Below are 17,298 nucleotides of genomic sequence, written 5' to 3'. Positions count from 1 at the left end.
CTGAGCTCCAGTCTCTTAGTCTTACCAAGTCTGTTTTTAATACAATTACAGGATTCTGAAATTTTAATACACATTTAATTATATAATTTGAATATAATTAGAGGATTACAAATGTAGGCAAAAAGCAACATACTCTATATGGTTTCCAAAATAAAATTCACATTAAACTTAAATATACTTATTGAAATTTTAAGGTGTTTTATTTTTTTCTTTCAAGTAAGCAAAATCATTTTCCCAGATTTTTGCAAACAAAAAGATAAGTGCTGTTCTTAATCAGAATTTCACTTACATTCTGACAAGATCCCTTACAGTGCCTGGTACCTAGCGGTTGGAGTCATCTCAGTATTAAAGTAGAAAGAAATTAATTCCTGCTTTGCTAGGTAATATTGCAGATACTAGTTTATACAGTTACTTGAAATTTTTATATTTTGCTATATATTTTCTAAGGACATGTTAATATACTACTCTACATATATTTATTAATACACATATTTAGCAGGAGTAAAATATTGAACTTTAATGATACTGCAACATCATCCTAGCAAGGCCTTAAATGTTTCAAATTCTGAAACAAGGTTAATTGGTCAGTTTTAAAAATAATATGCAGAAGTCATTTTGAATACGGATTTTGTTTTGTTTTGTTTTTTCCCATGTCTGACATGGCTACTCATATCAAATCATCCATTAATCAGTATAGTCAAACTGTACATAGACTATCCATAATTCAAAGTAGGGGAATTCAGCAAATTCTTTGCTGAGCTTAGGTACAGAATCAAATCAGTATACCATGAGATAGTAAATGATGAATTCAGGCTTTTTTAAAACCCTTTAGAATTGGATAGATGTTTTCAAATGCTTCATAGATCTCAGAACGTTCTTTGGCACCTATAGAAGAATCCAAAGTTATATATTTATTTCATTATAAAATCAATATTAAGGTGTTCTTAACACTAAAATTTCACGGTGTCATCTCCGATTACTTCCAACATGACATCCCTTTAGATGTTCCCAAGATATAGCTGTGGTGTTTTTTTCCCAAAGAAAGGCAAAAGAATGTGGTGACTATAGACAGATACCATAAAACATGCTCTGTAAAGTAGAAGCTTGTATTTAGCCGATAGCCACACACTACGTGGTATGAAATATGAATTGTTATTTGTAAGCATATACAAGACTGTGATCCTAGAGTAACTTCATCGACACCTATGAGTACTTAAACTAAATCCCTGCAGTCAATTCTATACTACACAGTAGCACTGAGACATAAGGTTTTCTTGACTGTCATCTTTATAGATCATATCACCAAGTTTTTCTTATGCTGCACCTCAGGGTGGGTACTGAACTATCAACACCGGAGATATTTTGGATCCCTTCATCCCTAAGTTAACACCTTGATTACCTAATACTGATTAGAAGGCTGGAGCCATTCTAGAGTTTTAAATATCAGTTTATGGTCAAGAATTAATAGAGGTAAAATTATATCCTTTTCACCCGTCGCTAAGTTTTAAAGACTTTTTTAACTTTAACGCAATTTCTCTAGGAGTTAGACTAAAATCAGGAATTAAACTGTCCCCAACCTTGACAAATGTTATCACTCAGTCCTTAATCCTCTCTCACCCTTCAGTACCACTATCCTCCAGCCTCGAAGTCATGGAGGTTATGGGCTGGCATTGCTGATGTTTATAAGCAGTTGTCAGCTAGTTGAGAAAATATTATCTGGTGTTATGGGCAGAGGCAAGGAGGATAAGTGGAGGGGGAAAGTTTCTCAAGGAAATTAACAAAGAGAATTAAGAACTGTTAGCATGGAAAAGGAGCTCTGGTAGCCTAGTGGTTACAAATCGGGCTGTGAACCTTAAGGTCAGCGGTTCGAAACTACCAGCTGTTCTGCGGGAGAAAGATGAGGCTTTCTACTCCCGTAAAGATTTACACCCTCGGAAACCCTGTATAGGGTCGCTATGGGTCAGAACCGACTCGATGGCACTTAACAACAACAAGCATGGAAAATAAGTTGATAAACATTTCCTGAAGAGCTGGAAAGTTGGCCAGGAGGAACGCTACAGTAGAGGGCAGAATAACCTCCACATCTCATCCATCACCAAATGCTGGCGAGTGTTTATCTGAGTTCATTGCAGGAGGATATGTTATTACTGGGTTCTGCAGACTTGATTCTGATTGATAGTAACCGCAGGGACAAAGTAGAACTGTCCCATAGGGCTTTCTTGCTGAAATCTTTAAGTAAGCAGGTCAACAGTGCTCTCTCCCTCCTTCACTTTTAAGGAGCATTGTAGCTGTACTTATAATACAGATTTGGTTCATTCTTCCAGCAGTTCAGGTATATTCAATATTCTCTGCCAAGACCATAATTCAAATGCACCAATTCTTCTTTGACCTTCCTTATTCATTGTCCAACTTTTGCATGCATGAGGTGAATGAAAATACCATGACCTGGGTCAGAGACTGAAGATGTCTCTCAGAGTGGCATCTTTACGTTTTCCCATTCTAATGAGGTCTTTTGCAGCAACTTTACCTAAAATCATTTGATTTCTTGAATACTACTTTCATGGGCATTGATTGTGGAGGGAGCAAACATTGAAGATGATTATTTTATATCAAGAAAAAGTTTATATACAAAATGACTTCAGGGAAACTGTACAGTGCCATCTTCTGACACCCTAGGTGGGGAAACTGAGGCTCAAGCAGACTTGAACTTACCCAAAGACATTTGTGTAGCAGTTCTGGGAGATCTCACATCCAGTGTTCCTTTACACAAAAAGTTGACGAGTAAACATTGCCAGTATTTGTGGCCAAGTGTTACAATGAGTGGCATTTGTCCATTCAGTCAAACATTCCTGACTGAAATATTGCCATCAATATGTTGTCGTCAAGCACCAGGGAGTCGGTTCTGACTCACAGTGACCCTATATAGGGTTTCTGAGGAGCGACTGGTGGGTTTAAGTCTGGTGCTTATCCTACAGAGCCATACCCGGAGTCCTATCAGAACTGCAAGGGAACTGAAATAGGTTCCACAAGCCTGCCACCGTCAATTCCAAGACAGAGATGCTACGCAACAGAACACAGCTGCCCCACAATGCTGCCAATCTTCAGTGTTTACAGAAGCAGACTGCCACCGTCTTTTCCCCATAGATCTGTGACTTTGAACCACTGGTGGGCAGCTCAGCACTTAACCATTGTGCCATAGCATCATTTGAAAATCAAAATCCAGTTAGTAGCATCAGACTCTGATAGTAGACTTTTTTTTTTTTTTTAAACATCAGTTTTGTTTCATCTCAATGATTACAGTCTCTTCCCTGTAACAAAAATTCTCCTGTTTCCTCCCGGTGGCTTCCCTTTGACATCTTAAACAAATCAACAGATCAAAAATATTTGATGTACACATATAAAATAAAAAATATATATTCATTTAAATGTCCAAAGGGCACATTTTTAAGCCAGCCTCCTGCCCACAAGCAAACAGTCTTTCTCATTCCATGGGCCTAGAGTCCACAGCTGCTTTCTCTGTCCATGCCATTGCCTCTGCCATGATTAGGTGACCCTTACCTCTGAGGTTGCAATGACAATCACATTAAGGGATAAAGATCTTTCCTAACCTTGGTCACTTATGTGGAAATTCTTGTGACCTGGCACATCAGAAAGAGCTCTGGCTTTGGGATGAAATGCCAGCTTCTCCACTAACAAGTTTTGAAATCATAGGCAAATTGTTTCCACCTAAGCTTCAGTGACAATCCTGCTGTGGTCCTGTAGGGTAAAACTCAGGACTGCTTACCACAAGGTTGGTGGTTCAAACCCATCAGCTGCTCCTCGGAAACTCTATCCAGGGTCCTTGTGAGTTGGAACCAACTCAACGGCACTTAACAAGTTTCAGTTGCCTTCCTTGTAAGATAATGAAAATAATTTTCTCCAGGTTGTCAGAGTTAAGTGAGCTAAAGATATACAATGTAGGAAACCCTATACAGGGTCACTCTAAGTCCAAACCAACTTGACTCAACCGCACTAAAAAACAAGCTGTCTTTATTGTCCCAGAAAAATGTATTGGTGGTGGTGTGGTGGCTGTCCCAAGTACATATGACAACATCTGGTTCAGTAACAGCCAACGCACAAGGAGATCCCAATTTACAACGGTTCTATTAACGATGTTTCGTTAAGTGCCATCGATGTTAAACAAAAAACGGTTATAAGTGTAATTTGTTTTAAGTAGAGTATGCCATAAATTGGGAGCAACCTGTAATTTGTTTATGTCTGTTTCCTTTACAAGACTAGATTTCTGCCACATGGTGTTACATTCACCTTTATATCCTTTATAGCCTCAGCAGCTAACACTGCTAGGCAAACATAGTTTATTAAATACCTGATGCCTGAAAATAAGGTTTGCAAGCTCACCCCAAATCCCTTTACCAGCCCAAACAACACTTTCCAATTCGACTTGGATTTTCTAGTTCTATACTTACACATAGAGTCCAGTGCTTTAGAATGAGCACTGGACCACAAGGTTTCCTTGAACCACAAGGTCAATGGTTCGAACCCACCAGTTGCTCCTTGGAAACCCTATACAGAGTTTCTATGAGTCAGAACCGACTTAACAGCACTTCACAATATACTTGTACAGTAATACATCTATATCTTACTTTTCCAAGTAATGCCTCATTAGTCTGTAAGCAAGTTAAAAATCTTAGAATTCGATTAATATACTTCATTCTCCCTTTCACAAAAGAATGGTCTACATCTTGCAAGAAAGAAGTAATTTTACATGACCTCATTTGTATTTTCAGCATGCAAACTTAAAAACAAATTGCAAAAAAAAACAACCCTACAGCATTTAATCTCCTAATGTACACATTTTACTATATATCCTATACCTTGCTATTAATGGGTGATTGCTGGTAAACACTGATAGGGATATTCTGGTATCTCTCTGACCCACTCACTAATCAGTTTTACCATGTGTCTGCTCCCAAGCACAGCTCTCTCCTAGAATGTGCCCTCTGAGCCACTCGTTTCTCAGAACCACTGATGTGGCTAATTGAGAGGAACTCTGGGTAATTCTTACCATCTTCTTAGTCCTTTTTTGCTGGAGAGAAGTAAGTTCACATGAAGCATTTTACTAAAGCCTTTGTAGGTTTCAGACTGCAATCATCAGAACAAGGGATCACAGCAAAGTATCAAATTTTTTTATCAAAAACAGAGGGTCTTTCAGAGAGATCATAGTACCCACCACGCATCGTGATTACCCTATGCCAGGCATTGGTTTCTGCTTCCTCATAACATTTAAGAGGAGGCCGTTTCATTTCCCACCTCCATTTATATATAAGGAAACGAAGGTGGAGCATTTAAATAAATCACACAAGGACAGAGTTTACTAAATAATGCCTGGATTCATTCTGGACAACTGCTCCAGACTCCATCCTGTTAACCACCTTACCATGCTGCCTCTCGCCACTCACAGGGCATTTATGATTCCTCCTGCTGTGCAAGGTTCTCAAAGACACCTGAAGAACTGAGGGTCAGCCCAGGAGTGCTGAAATCAAGAGGCTCAGGAGCCAGGCTGCCTGAATTCCCATCCTCACTGTGGCACACACAGCTGGTTGACATTGTGGTGAATGGTTGTGTGCCATTGAGTTGATTCTGACTCATAATGACCCTGTATAGGGTTTCTGAGGCTGTAAATCTTTACGGAAGCAGAAAGCCTCATCTTTCTCCTGCAGAGCCAGATTATTAGCAGCCCAGCTCATAATCCACTATGCTACTAGGGATTGATTTTAAAAAAGCTACATGGAGTCTATTCCAATTTATGGTGACCCTGCATGTCTCAGAGTAGAACTGTGTCCTACACGTGATATTCAATGGCTGTGAACTTGAAGATCTCCTGGCCTCTCTTCCAAAGCACCTTTGAGTTGATCTGAACAGAGACAACCTTTTGGTTAGTGGCTGAATGATTAACTGTTTTCACCTCCCAAAGTAACCTATTTCCATTTTACAGGCAGGGAAATTTAAAATCCTTTAGCACAATATCTGGCATATGCGTGTCCAACACACATTAACTAGTATTATACATTAATTATTTCACTGATCCTTGAAGTGAAAAATTGACATTTACTACTTGTTGTTGTTACATGCCATCAAGTCAGTACTGACTCATATCGACTCTGTGTACAACAGAACGAAACACTGCTCGATCCTGGGCCAACCTCAAAATTGTTGCCACACTTTAGCCCATTGATGCTGCCACTTTGCCAATCCATCTCGCTAGGGGTCTTCCTCTTTTTCTCTGACCCTCCATCTTACCAAACATGATATCCTTCTCCATTGACTGGTCCTTCCTGACAATATGTCCGAAGCATGAGAGATGAAGTTTGGCCATCCTGGCCATCCTGCTGTTTTTTGTTTTTTGGGTTTTTTTTTTTTTGGCAGCCCATGGCACTTTCAATATTATCCTCCAACACCATGACTCAAATGCATCGATTCTTCTATCATCTTCCTTATTCACTGCCCAACTTTCGCATGCATATGAGGTTATTGAAAATATCGTGGCTTTGGTCAGGTGCACCTTAGTCCTCAAGCTGACATCTTTGCTCTTCAACACTTTTAAAGGTCTTGTGCAGCAGATTTGCTTAATGCAATACGTCGTTTGATTTCTTGACTGCTGCTTCCATGAGTGTTGATAGTTGATCCAAGAAGAATGAAGTCCTTGACAACTTCAATTTTTTCTCTGTGGATAAGAATGTTGTTTATTGGTCCAGTGGTGAGGATTTTTGCTTTCTTTCCACTGAGATAAAACCCGTACTAAAGACTGTGGTCTTTGATCTTCATCAGTAAGTATTTTAAGTCTTCTTTGCTTTCAGCAAGCAAGGTTGTATCATCTGCACATCACAGGTTGTTAATGAGTCTTCCTCCAATCTTGATGCCACATTTTTCTTCATATAACCCAGCTTCTCATATTATTTGCTCAGCATACAGGTTGAATAAGTATGGTGAAAGAATATAACCTTGTTGTACACCTTTCTTAATTTTAAACCACTCAGTGTTCCCATGTTCTATTCAAACAACTGCCTCTTGGTCTATGAACAGGTTCCTCATGAGCACAATTAAGTGTTCCAGAATACTCATTCTTTGCAAAGTTGTCCATAGCTTGTCATTATCCACACAATCAAAAGCCTCTGCATAGTCAATAAAGCACAGGCAAAGATCTTTCTGGTATTTTCTGCTTTCAGCCAAGATCCATTTGATGTCACCAATGATTTCCCTCATTCCACATCCTGTTCAGAATCTAGCTTGAACCTCTGGAAGTTCCCTGTCAATGTATGCTTACAGCCGTTTATATTTTAACTTTAGTAAAATTTTACGCATGGAATATCAAAGATACTGTCCAATGATTTTCGTATTACATTGGGTCACCTCTCTTTGGAATGGGCACAATACAGATCTCTTCCAATCAGTTGGCCAGATAGTTGTCTTCCAAATTTCTTGGTATAAATGAATGAGTGCCTCCAGTGCTGCCTCACTTTGTCGCAAAATATCAATTTGTATTCAATCAATTCTCGGTGCCTTTTGTTTGCCAATTCCTTCAATGCACCTTGGACGTCTTCCTTCAGTATAACTGGCTCTTGATCACATGCTACCTCTTGAAATGGTTGAACATCGACCATTTCTTTTTGGTACAGTGACTGTGTATTCCTCCCATCTTCTCTTGATGCTTTCTGCATCATTCAATAATTTGCCCAGAGAATCTTTCAATAACGAAAATCAAGGCTTGAATTTTTCTCTTCAGTTCCCCCAGCTTAAGAAATGCTGAGTGTGTTCTTTCCTTTTGGTTTTCTAACTACAGATCTTTGCACATTTTATTCTAATATTTGATTTTGTCTCCTCGAGCTGATCTTTGAAATTTTCTGTTCAGCTCTTGTACCTCTTTATTTCTTCCATTTGCTTTAGCTTCTCTATACTGGAGAGCAAGTTTCAGTGTCTCTTGTGACATCCATTTTGAGCTTTTCCTTCTTGTCTTCTCAATGACTTTTTGCTTTCTTCATGTTTGATTTTCTTGATGTAATCCCACAACTCTTCTGGTATTCAGTCTTTAGAGTCTAAAGTATCAAATCTGTTCTTCAGATGATCTCTAAATTCAGGTGGGGTATCTTCAAGGTCATATTTTGGCTTTCCTGGACTTGTTTTCATTTTCTTCAGCTTCAGTCTGAATTTGCATATGAGCAATTAATGGTTTGTTCCACACATCTGCCTCTGGCCTTGTTTTGGCTGACAATATGGAAGCTTTTCCACCATCTCTTTTCACAGAAGTAGTCAGTTTGATTTCTACGCATTCCATCTGGTGAGGTCCACGTGTATAGTCATCTCTTATTTTGAAATGAACGAATCATTGATTTTGCAGAATTGTATCACGCAATCTCCAGCATCATTTCTATCACCAAGGCCATATTTTCCAACTATTGATCCTTCCTCTTTCTTTCCAACCTTTGTTTCCAGTCACCAGTAATGATCAATACATCTTGTTTGTATGTTTGATTAACTTCAGATTGAAGAAGCTGGAGAATTTGTCTATTTCATCCTCAATGTCATCCTCTCTGTCTTTAGTTGGTGCGTAAATTTTAATGTAGTGGGATTACCTGGTATTCCCTGTATGTGCATGGATATTATCCTAACACAGGCAGCATTGTACCTCATGAAAGACCTTTGTATGTTCTTTTTGATGATGAACACCATGCCATATCTCTTCAATTTGTCATTTTCATCATAGTAAACCATGAGATTGTCAGGTTCAAAAAGGCCAATACCAGTCCATTTCAGCTCACTAATGTCTAAGATATTGATGTTTATGCATTCCATTTCATTTTTGACAATTTCCAACTTTTCTAGATTCATACTTAGTACATTCCACCTTCCGATCATTAATGGATATTTACAGCTTTTTCTCTTCATTTTGAGTTGTGCCTCATCAGTAAATTAAGGTCCCGCAGGCTTTTGCTCTCATGTGCTTTACTCCATTCGCCTCATCGCGGTCAACTCTACTCTGAGGAGGCAGCTCTTCCCCAGTCGCATTTTGAGTGCCTTCCAACCTGAGGGGGCTGGCTCATTTTCCGGCACTATAGCTGACACTGTTTCTCTGCTATTTCATAAGATTTTCAGTGACTAAATATTCGGAAGTAGTTCATCACTCCTTCCTAGTTTGTCTTTGTCTGGTAGCTCACCTGTAACCTGTCCACAGTGAATGACTGTTCCCCTTGACATGGCTTCCAGAGTCACAACAACTCACAAGTCACCACAGTACAATAAACTGACAGACGAGTGGTAGTTATTTACTACTGACTGTACAATAATCAAGTAGCACTATTGCTGTTTAATAGTACTGTGGTTTGAGACAAAAGCATGTCTTCCTCTGGAAGGAAACATGGACTTGGGGGAAAAGCATTAAACGTAAAGCACCAAAACTGTTGCTATCTAGTTGATTCCCATCACAGCGACCCTATAGGACAGAGATGCCTTGGAAGAAAGGCCTTATTATTGACAATTCTCTGAATACACAGAGGTCCTTTCTTTTCCTTTCCAGTGTAGACAAAGCACAAGACGCTAAATGCTCACCTCTTATAGGACAAAGGAGCCCAGGAAGGGAGACATCCAAGCCTGCTTGGTCCCCAGGGACTCATACCTCAGTAGGCCTGGAGCCCAGACAGATTAGCTTGGCAAACAAGTTGACCTAGGATGGGTTCCTGGTTTCTCCCCATACCTGCCTCTTTGGTTGTTTAGAATGTAGAATTGTCTTCCAGTGGGTTCTGGGTCCCAGGCAGCCTGTGACTCCAGGGAAAAATCTCAAGGTAGGAGATGCCCCCAATTCTCCTCACCCCATAGGGTTTTTCACTGTTGGTTTTTTGAACGTAGAGTGCCAGGCCTTTCTTCTGGGTGGACTTGAACCACCAACCAAGTGACTTATTTATCAGCTAAGCTAACTGTTTGCACCACACCAAGGACTAGAAAGTACAAAGATAAACATTATGTCAGTCACTAAGGGGTCTTTATTATTCCTGACTCTAAATTGTTATCTGAGAAATCCTAGCTTTATTGTATTCAAAATGCTCTTGAATGCCAAATAGATTTTCCCCACATGACTTATAAAACTTTACGAAGAGTTATAAAAGATGACTTAAAAACAGATATTACATACATCTTGAGAGACTGAATCAATTTGTCTGAGAATAATTTTCAGGAAACACAGAAATCTATTTATTTGGATGGTGTCAGAGATTTAATTTTGTGCCCCAAAATATGTGTCAACTGGCTGGTTTGGCAGTTCTGTAATGATGCAATGTGGTTGTTATGTGATAATTCCCTATGATGTGATAAACCAAAAAGAATTAAGGATGGGCTGCAATACCCTTAAACTCATTATAACCCTGATCCAATCTAAGGGAGTTTCCTAAGGGTGGCCTGCAACATATTTTTATCTCACAAAGATGCAAGGATAGAGTATTAAGTGGCTCTAAACTCACCAAGAAAGAAGAGTCACAAGTGGAGTGTGTCTTTGAACCTGGGTCCCTGTGCTGTGAAGCTTCAGTTTAGCTCCTAGATTGATACCATGACACATGGAGCTCTCCAAGGAATGCTGGACCTATAGATGCTGAAAACAAACAAGAGCCTTCCTCCATAGCAAGTGCTCTGAATTCCGACTCCTAGCTTCCTAAACTGAGAAAGGATGAACTGTTATGGGCATTCACTTGTGGTACTTCTGTTACATAACTAAGACAGAGCCTTTGTTTTAAACGTCATATCCTGGTGTAGCACTGTAGGATAACACACTGGATAGCAAGGTCTGTTAGTTTCAATGGTTAGGTTGCAGGTTGAAATTCAACTGTTCCCTGGAAACCCTACACAGGATCTCTATGAATAGGAACCAACTTGATGGCACTTAACAACAACAACATCCTTAAACTAAAACTCCATTTCTAAGAATCCATGTTGTTGTTGTTGTTGTTGTTGATATATGCCGTGGAGTCGGTTCCGACTCATAGCCACCCTGTACCGGCTGTAAATCTTTTACAGGAGCAGAAAGCCTCATCTTTCTCCCACAGAACAGCTGGTAGTTTCGAACTGCTGACCCTGAGGTTCGCAGCCCAATTCGTAACCACTATGCTACCAGAGCTCCTTAGTAATAAAATAATTCACATTTATGAATAGCCAAATGCTTGTGCCACTTATAAGTAGTAGGGAAAAAACATTGACATGCTTGACAGTGAGAGAGTAAGTATTATTCAATAACACATTACCACAGGGGTGAGGAAACTAAGGTCCTCCAGCTAAATCCAGTACATTATCTGCTTTTGTATGGCTTGTGATCTAAGACTCATGCTTTCATTCAAATTTGTTATGTGCTGTTGAGTCAGTTCTGGCTCATAGCAACCTGTATAGGGTTTCCAAGGCTTTTTAAATCTTTGCAGGAGCAGAAAGCCTCATCTTTCTCCTGTGGAGCAGCTGGTGGGCTCCACGGAACTTGTGGTTAACAGTCTAGTGTTTATCATATGGAGCCACCATGTCCCCCCTGTATTTCAATGGTGGTGGTTGTAAAGTGCCATTGAGTCAGTTCTGACTCATAGCAACCCTGTATTGGGTTTCTTAGAAGCAGCTGGTGGAATTGAATTGCTGACCCTGTGTTTTGTAGTCCAGGGCTGATCCTACAGTTCCATGCCAGGAGAAGACTAAAATGAACACAATGGGAGATATGAAAAATAACATGAAATTTGCATTTCGGTGTTCACAAATAAAGTTGTGTTGGACACAACACACCCAACCCTTTATACAACATCTATAGTGACTTTCTCACTACAATGACTGAATTCAGTAGTTGTAGTGGTGCTGTGGGTTAATGCACTGGACTGCAAGGTTGGTTTGAACCACAAGGTCGGTAGTTCAAGCTCATCCATCAGTCGTTCGTTGCAAACCCTATACAGGGTTGGTATGAGTCGGAACCAACTCGATAGCACTTAATAACAACAAGCAAAAGCCTCATGGCCTACTAGCCCCAAAATATTTAGGATCTGGTCATTTACAAATGAAATCCCCCAATCCCCTAACATCATGCTGTAGTAGTGCAGTGATAGGGTTCTTCCGGCCAAAGGAAGGTAACTCCACCAAAGGACTGGTGTATTTCCTTTTTTCCTGATGGGCCTGAGTAAAGAGAATTTGGGGGAAGAGACTGATAGGATTGTATGATTGGCTTTCATTGGTAACAGGACCCATGTGATTGTAAAATTCTGAAACTCTAATGTGGGGATTGGACTCCTGGTCTGGTGCTGTGGGTTAATGCGCTGGACTTGCAAAATCGGTTTGAACCACAAGGTCTGTGGTTCAAGTTCACCTGCTGCTCCTCAAAGACCATATACAGGGTTGCTATGGATCAGATCCGACTTGATGGCACTTAACAACACAATGTGGGGATTGGTTAGATTTGCAATCCTGCTGGGTTTAAAATGAGCCATCTTGGAGCCAGAAAGAGGGGATCTCACTGCCATCAAGAAAGACGAGCTTAGTGGGGCCTCTCTTCTGGATCCTGAGATCCCTGCACTGCAGCTCTACGATTCAGGGGAAAGAGCTTGAACCAGAGATGTGACAGGAAAGTGGCAGCCGCAGAGGCAGAAGTATCAAAATCATGAGACAACACAGCAGACTTCCCAGCCAGCTCACAGAGAGAGGAAGTTGAGCGCCTCTGGGTAGGAGGTAGCCTCCCACTTAATTGGAGAAGCTTGATTGGCTGACCCAGCGAGCTAACGCTCAGCACCTTCAGGCTGAGGCTTATGGGAAGTACAGTGCCCTACGGGCATTCATCAGCAGAGATAAAGGTGTTAGGCAACAGTGGCTAAGAGGCCAAAGACGAGTGAGAGGCATGCCTGTACGCACAGCTGAGAGGAGGCCCTCTAGATCAGAAGAGTTATATTCTGAGCATTTTGAATCCTGAACTTAGTAACTTCCGTAATAAGTCCCATCGTTGTGATGTCTGAGTTCTCTGTGACCATTGCAATGAATTACCGAACCCAGCTGACAGTACTGTGAGAGGGATGGTTGGTGTCTGAATTGGTAAAGGAGTGTGCCTTGGGCTGATGAGTTTGATTCTCCTCCCTTGTGATGTCAGAGGAGGTCAGAATGCATCTCCACACCCATTTTACAACGCCCACTGAAAACCTTCTAATGTATGCAGCAATGAGTTAGACTGTATGTTATGATTCATAAAAAGGCAAGATGTACAAACAGTTAATGTGCTTGGTTGCTAACTAAAAGGTTGGCAGTTCAAACTCACCCCACTCAAAGGCATCTTGGAAGGCAACCCTAGTGATCTACTTCTGAAGTATCCGCCATTGAAAACTCTGTGGAGAATAGTTCTACGCTGACACACATGAGGTTGCCGTGAGTTAGAACTGACCCAACAACAACTGGATTTTAAACACGAATGCACTTATCAAAATCTCATAAAAAAAAAAAACAAAAAAAAAAACCCACCCAACCCTAAATTGCTTTGGGTACTGGAAACTAGGAATGGTTTTGTATTTCTTTTACTCTGAATCTCCTTGCAGATATTCTAGAATTGCTTGACAATGATAAATTGCTTTAGTTGTTGTTGTTAAGTGCCATCGAGTTGGTTCCAACTCAGAGACCCTGGGTAGGGTTTCCTACACTGCAAATCTTTTCAGGAGTAGACAGTTTTATCTTTCTCTTGAGGAACAGTTCTTGGACTCAAACCACCAACCTTGTGGTTCAGAGTCCAGTGTTTATCTGACAGAGCTACCACAACCATTTAAAAAAGGAAAATACATGCACTGTTATTGAATTTATATGAAATCCAGAAAGTAATCTTAGCACTTGCCTGTTAACACAACTTTTCCAGATACAAAGATAAGCAAAACAATCCGCGGCTTTACCATTCGATAAATAAGGCCAGGAAATAGTTCAGGTTCATAACTGTTAAGAGAGAAATGGAAAAGAGTTTTAAAATAACACTCTTCAACTATTTTCTATCACATTCAAGACATAGTATATTAAAGTTGCAGGCTAAAGCAGGTTAAATAAGTAATTTTGCCAAAAGTTCTCTGCAAAGTTGAATCTTGAATGTCTTTGGGTAATTTCTTAAGGGTGTCAAGAATAGAATTCATTTTTGTTCATATTTTTTTCATGTGCAAACCATCTTACGATATCTATATATGTGTATAGAAACTCAAGTTAATAGTACATATCATGTTTCAAAATCTCATTAAATATTCTCCATCTTCCAAAAATAATCTGTCAATAAGACCATATGAAATGTGAGTTTTTCTGAATTTCCAAAGTTCCCCAGTAATGAGCACATTTTATATGCAAAAGTTAGACACAGGCTCCTGGAATGGTGTTGTGGTTAATGCACTGGGCTGCAAAGTCAGTTTGAACCACTAGTTTGGAAGTTCAAGCTCACCAGCCACTCCTCAGAAACCCTACACATGGTTGCTAAGTGTAGGAACTGATTTAACAGTACTTAACAACAACAACACTAACAAAAGTAAACACATTTAGCAGATAGAACTTAAAACATACTCTAGACCACTCACTCACAAACAGTACTATTTGTATTTGGAAAGGCCCTATGTCTATTTTGAAATAAAAAGTTATAAAAAGTGAACTATACCAAAAATTTCCAATTCAGGATTTAATCCTCTAAGTAGTAACTCACTCATATTTATTAGTAAATATGTACATGGCTTTGCCATGAGGTTAAAGGATGACAGATTTTAGGATTACTTCTCCCAGCCTAGGGCAGAGATTTGTAAAAAATGCTTGAGGAGCCTACAAGAAAAAAAGTCAGGAAATAATAGAAACCTGATAAAATTAAAACTATTCTCAAAACAACAGTTACTGGAGAACAAATTTAAGAAAAAGATGAAATTCAAGAAACAGAATCTTTCTTGAAATCTTTGCACTTAAGGGTAAATCCAAGTAACAGGGAAAATTTCCCTTCTATTCTACAATGAACAAGAAACATACTAATGGCAGACCCAAATTTCCGGCACCAGAAAAATGCATTACTGAGGTGAGGACCACCCTTCTGAGGTATATGGAGATGAGCATGGTTGGACCTGCTTTTCTGGAACATCACTCAAACCTCAGGTCAGAAAGCCGGTCAAGACTTCTACCCACAAAACACTTCCCAACGCTGTGAACACAGTGATACTAGGAGAAGCCTTGCAAAAACTCTTCAGGGAAATGCCAGATCCCAACCAGGAAATGAAAGCTGAGGACGCTGAAGGAAGTATTTTATTTTATTTTCCATCTGAATCTCAGCACACAATGAGGAAAGAGAAAAAAAAAGAGAGAAAACAAGATCTGGATTTATAGACGGCAAGCTTTAATTTGGATTCCAGAACCATGGTTTTAAGGTTTTAAAGGTAATAGAATAATGAACTCCTGATTGGAGATTTATGTCATTTTATTCATTATTTTATGCTTTGTAAGAGTATTGAAGCAGGGGGAGGGGAAAAATAGGGATTCTATTGAATAAAGATGGAAAACATTTCCAAACAGCTGCTATCACTCGACTGTCAGTCTGCCGTATTGTGGTGACTTATGTGTTGCTGTGATGCTGGAGCTATGCCATCGGTATTTTATATACCAGCAGGGTCACCTGTGGTGGAGAGATTTCAGCTGAGCTTCCAGACTAATCCTAGGAAGAAGGAGAGATGGACTCCTTCGAATGTTTAGTCACTAAAAACCTTATAAATAGCAGTGGAAAACTGTCAGATTAGTGCTGGAAGATGTGCCCCACCCCCAGGTTGGAAGGCACTCAAAATACGACTGGGGAAGAGCTGCCTCCTCAAAAGTAGAGGTGACCACAATGACGTGAATGGAGTAAAGCTTTTGGGACCTCACAACTCAAAATGAGGAGAAATAGCTGGAATGGAATGTAAAAAAAAAAAAATGAATCTAAGAAAATTGGAAGTTGTCAAAAATAAAATGGAATGCATAAACACATATCCTAGATATCATTGAATTAAATTGACTGGACTTGGTCATTTTAAATCAGACACTGGTATGGTTAACTATACTGGGAACAACTAATTCAAGAGAAATGGTGTTGCATTTGTTGTCAAAATATAGATCTTTATTATTGTCAAAAATAAAGATCTTCAGGTAGAATGCTGTCTGTGATAGGATAATATAAATATGTCTAATCTGGTAGCATGGTGGTTACAAATCGGGCTGCTAACCTCAAGGTCAGCAGTTTGAAACTACCAGCTGTTCCGCAGGAGAACGATGAGGCTGTCTGCTCCCGTAAAGATTTACAGCCTTGAAAACCCTGTGCAGGGTTACTATGAGTCAGAACCAACTCCACGGTAGTTAACAACAACAACCAAAAAGACTGGTTAATGCCATTATTCAAATTTACGCACCAATAACTAAAGCCAATGATGATTCAATTGAAGAATTCTATCAGCTTCCTCAGTTTGAAATTATCAAACATGCAATTAAATGCATTGATAATTCCTGGTGAATGGAATGGGATGATTGGAAACAAAGAGGAAGGATCAGTAGTTGGAAAATATGGTCTCAGTTACAGAAGTGATGCTGAAGTTCACCTGACAGAATTTTATGACTTATTCATTGCAAATACCTTTTTAAAATGACATAAAAGGCAACTATACTCATGGACCTCACCAAATGAGATATACAGGAATCAGACAGACTTTATGGGAAAATACTGTGGAAAAAGCTCAGTATCATCAGCCAAAAGAAGTCCAGGGACAGACTGTAGAAGAGACTATCAATTGTTCATAGGTAAGATCATGCTGAAGAGAATTAGAAGAAATCAATGAGAGCCAAAATATGACCTTAAATTAACCCCACCTGAATTTAGTGAACATCTCAAGAACAAATTTGATGCACTCATAATGACCCAAGACCAGAAGAGTTGTGGGATGACATCAAGAACATAATACAGGAAGAAAGCAAAGGTAATTAAAAAGACAAGAAAGCATTAAAGACCAAAATGGATGTCAGAAGAGACTCAAACAAGCTCTTAAGTGTAGAGACACTAAAGCAAATGGGAAAAAATGAGAAGGTATAAGAGCTGAACAGAAATTTTCAAAAGGGATCTCAAGAAGACAGTCAAGTATTATAATGAAATGTGCAAAGACCTGGAGTTGGAGAACAAAAAAGGGAAGGACATACTCTGCATTTTTCAAGCTAAAAGAACTGAAGAAAAAAATTGCAGTCTTTCTCGAACTATTGAAGGATTCTATGGGCAAAATAATAAAAGAAAGCTTTAAA

At 39.5% G+C, this 17,298-nt stretch overlaps 1 protein-coding gene across 1 annotated transcript in view; it reads right to left on the bottom strand.

The window, feature by feature from the left end:
• Positions 1-808: 808 nt before the first annotated feature.
• The window catches only part of TBPL2 (TATA box binding protein like 2), a 39,744-nt gene continuing 23,254 nt past the window's right edge, over positions 809-17,298 (bottom strand). The window contains exons 6-7 of the mRNA XM_006864644.1: positions 13,871-13,965; positions 809-885 (exon numbers count right to left, since the gene is read on the bottom strand). Of these exons, the coding sequence (XP_006864706.1) occupies positions 809-885; positions 13,871-13,965 (172 nt within the window). The remainder of the gene's footprint in view (positions 886-13,870; positions 13,966-17,298) is intronic.

The sequence above is a fragment of the Chrysochloris asiatica genome, unplaced genomic scaffold, assembly GCF_000296735.1.
Source record: "Chrysochloris asiatica unplaced genomic scaffold, ChrAsi1.0 scaffold00067, whole genome shotgun sequence".
NCBI classification, from domain to species: Eukaryota; Metazoa; Chordata; class Mammalia; order Afrosoricida; family Chrysochloridae; genus Chrysochloris; species Chrysochloris asiatica.
Note: the sequence above shows the minus strand (reverse complement) of the source record. Positions and strands in the feature narration are given on the sequence as shown.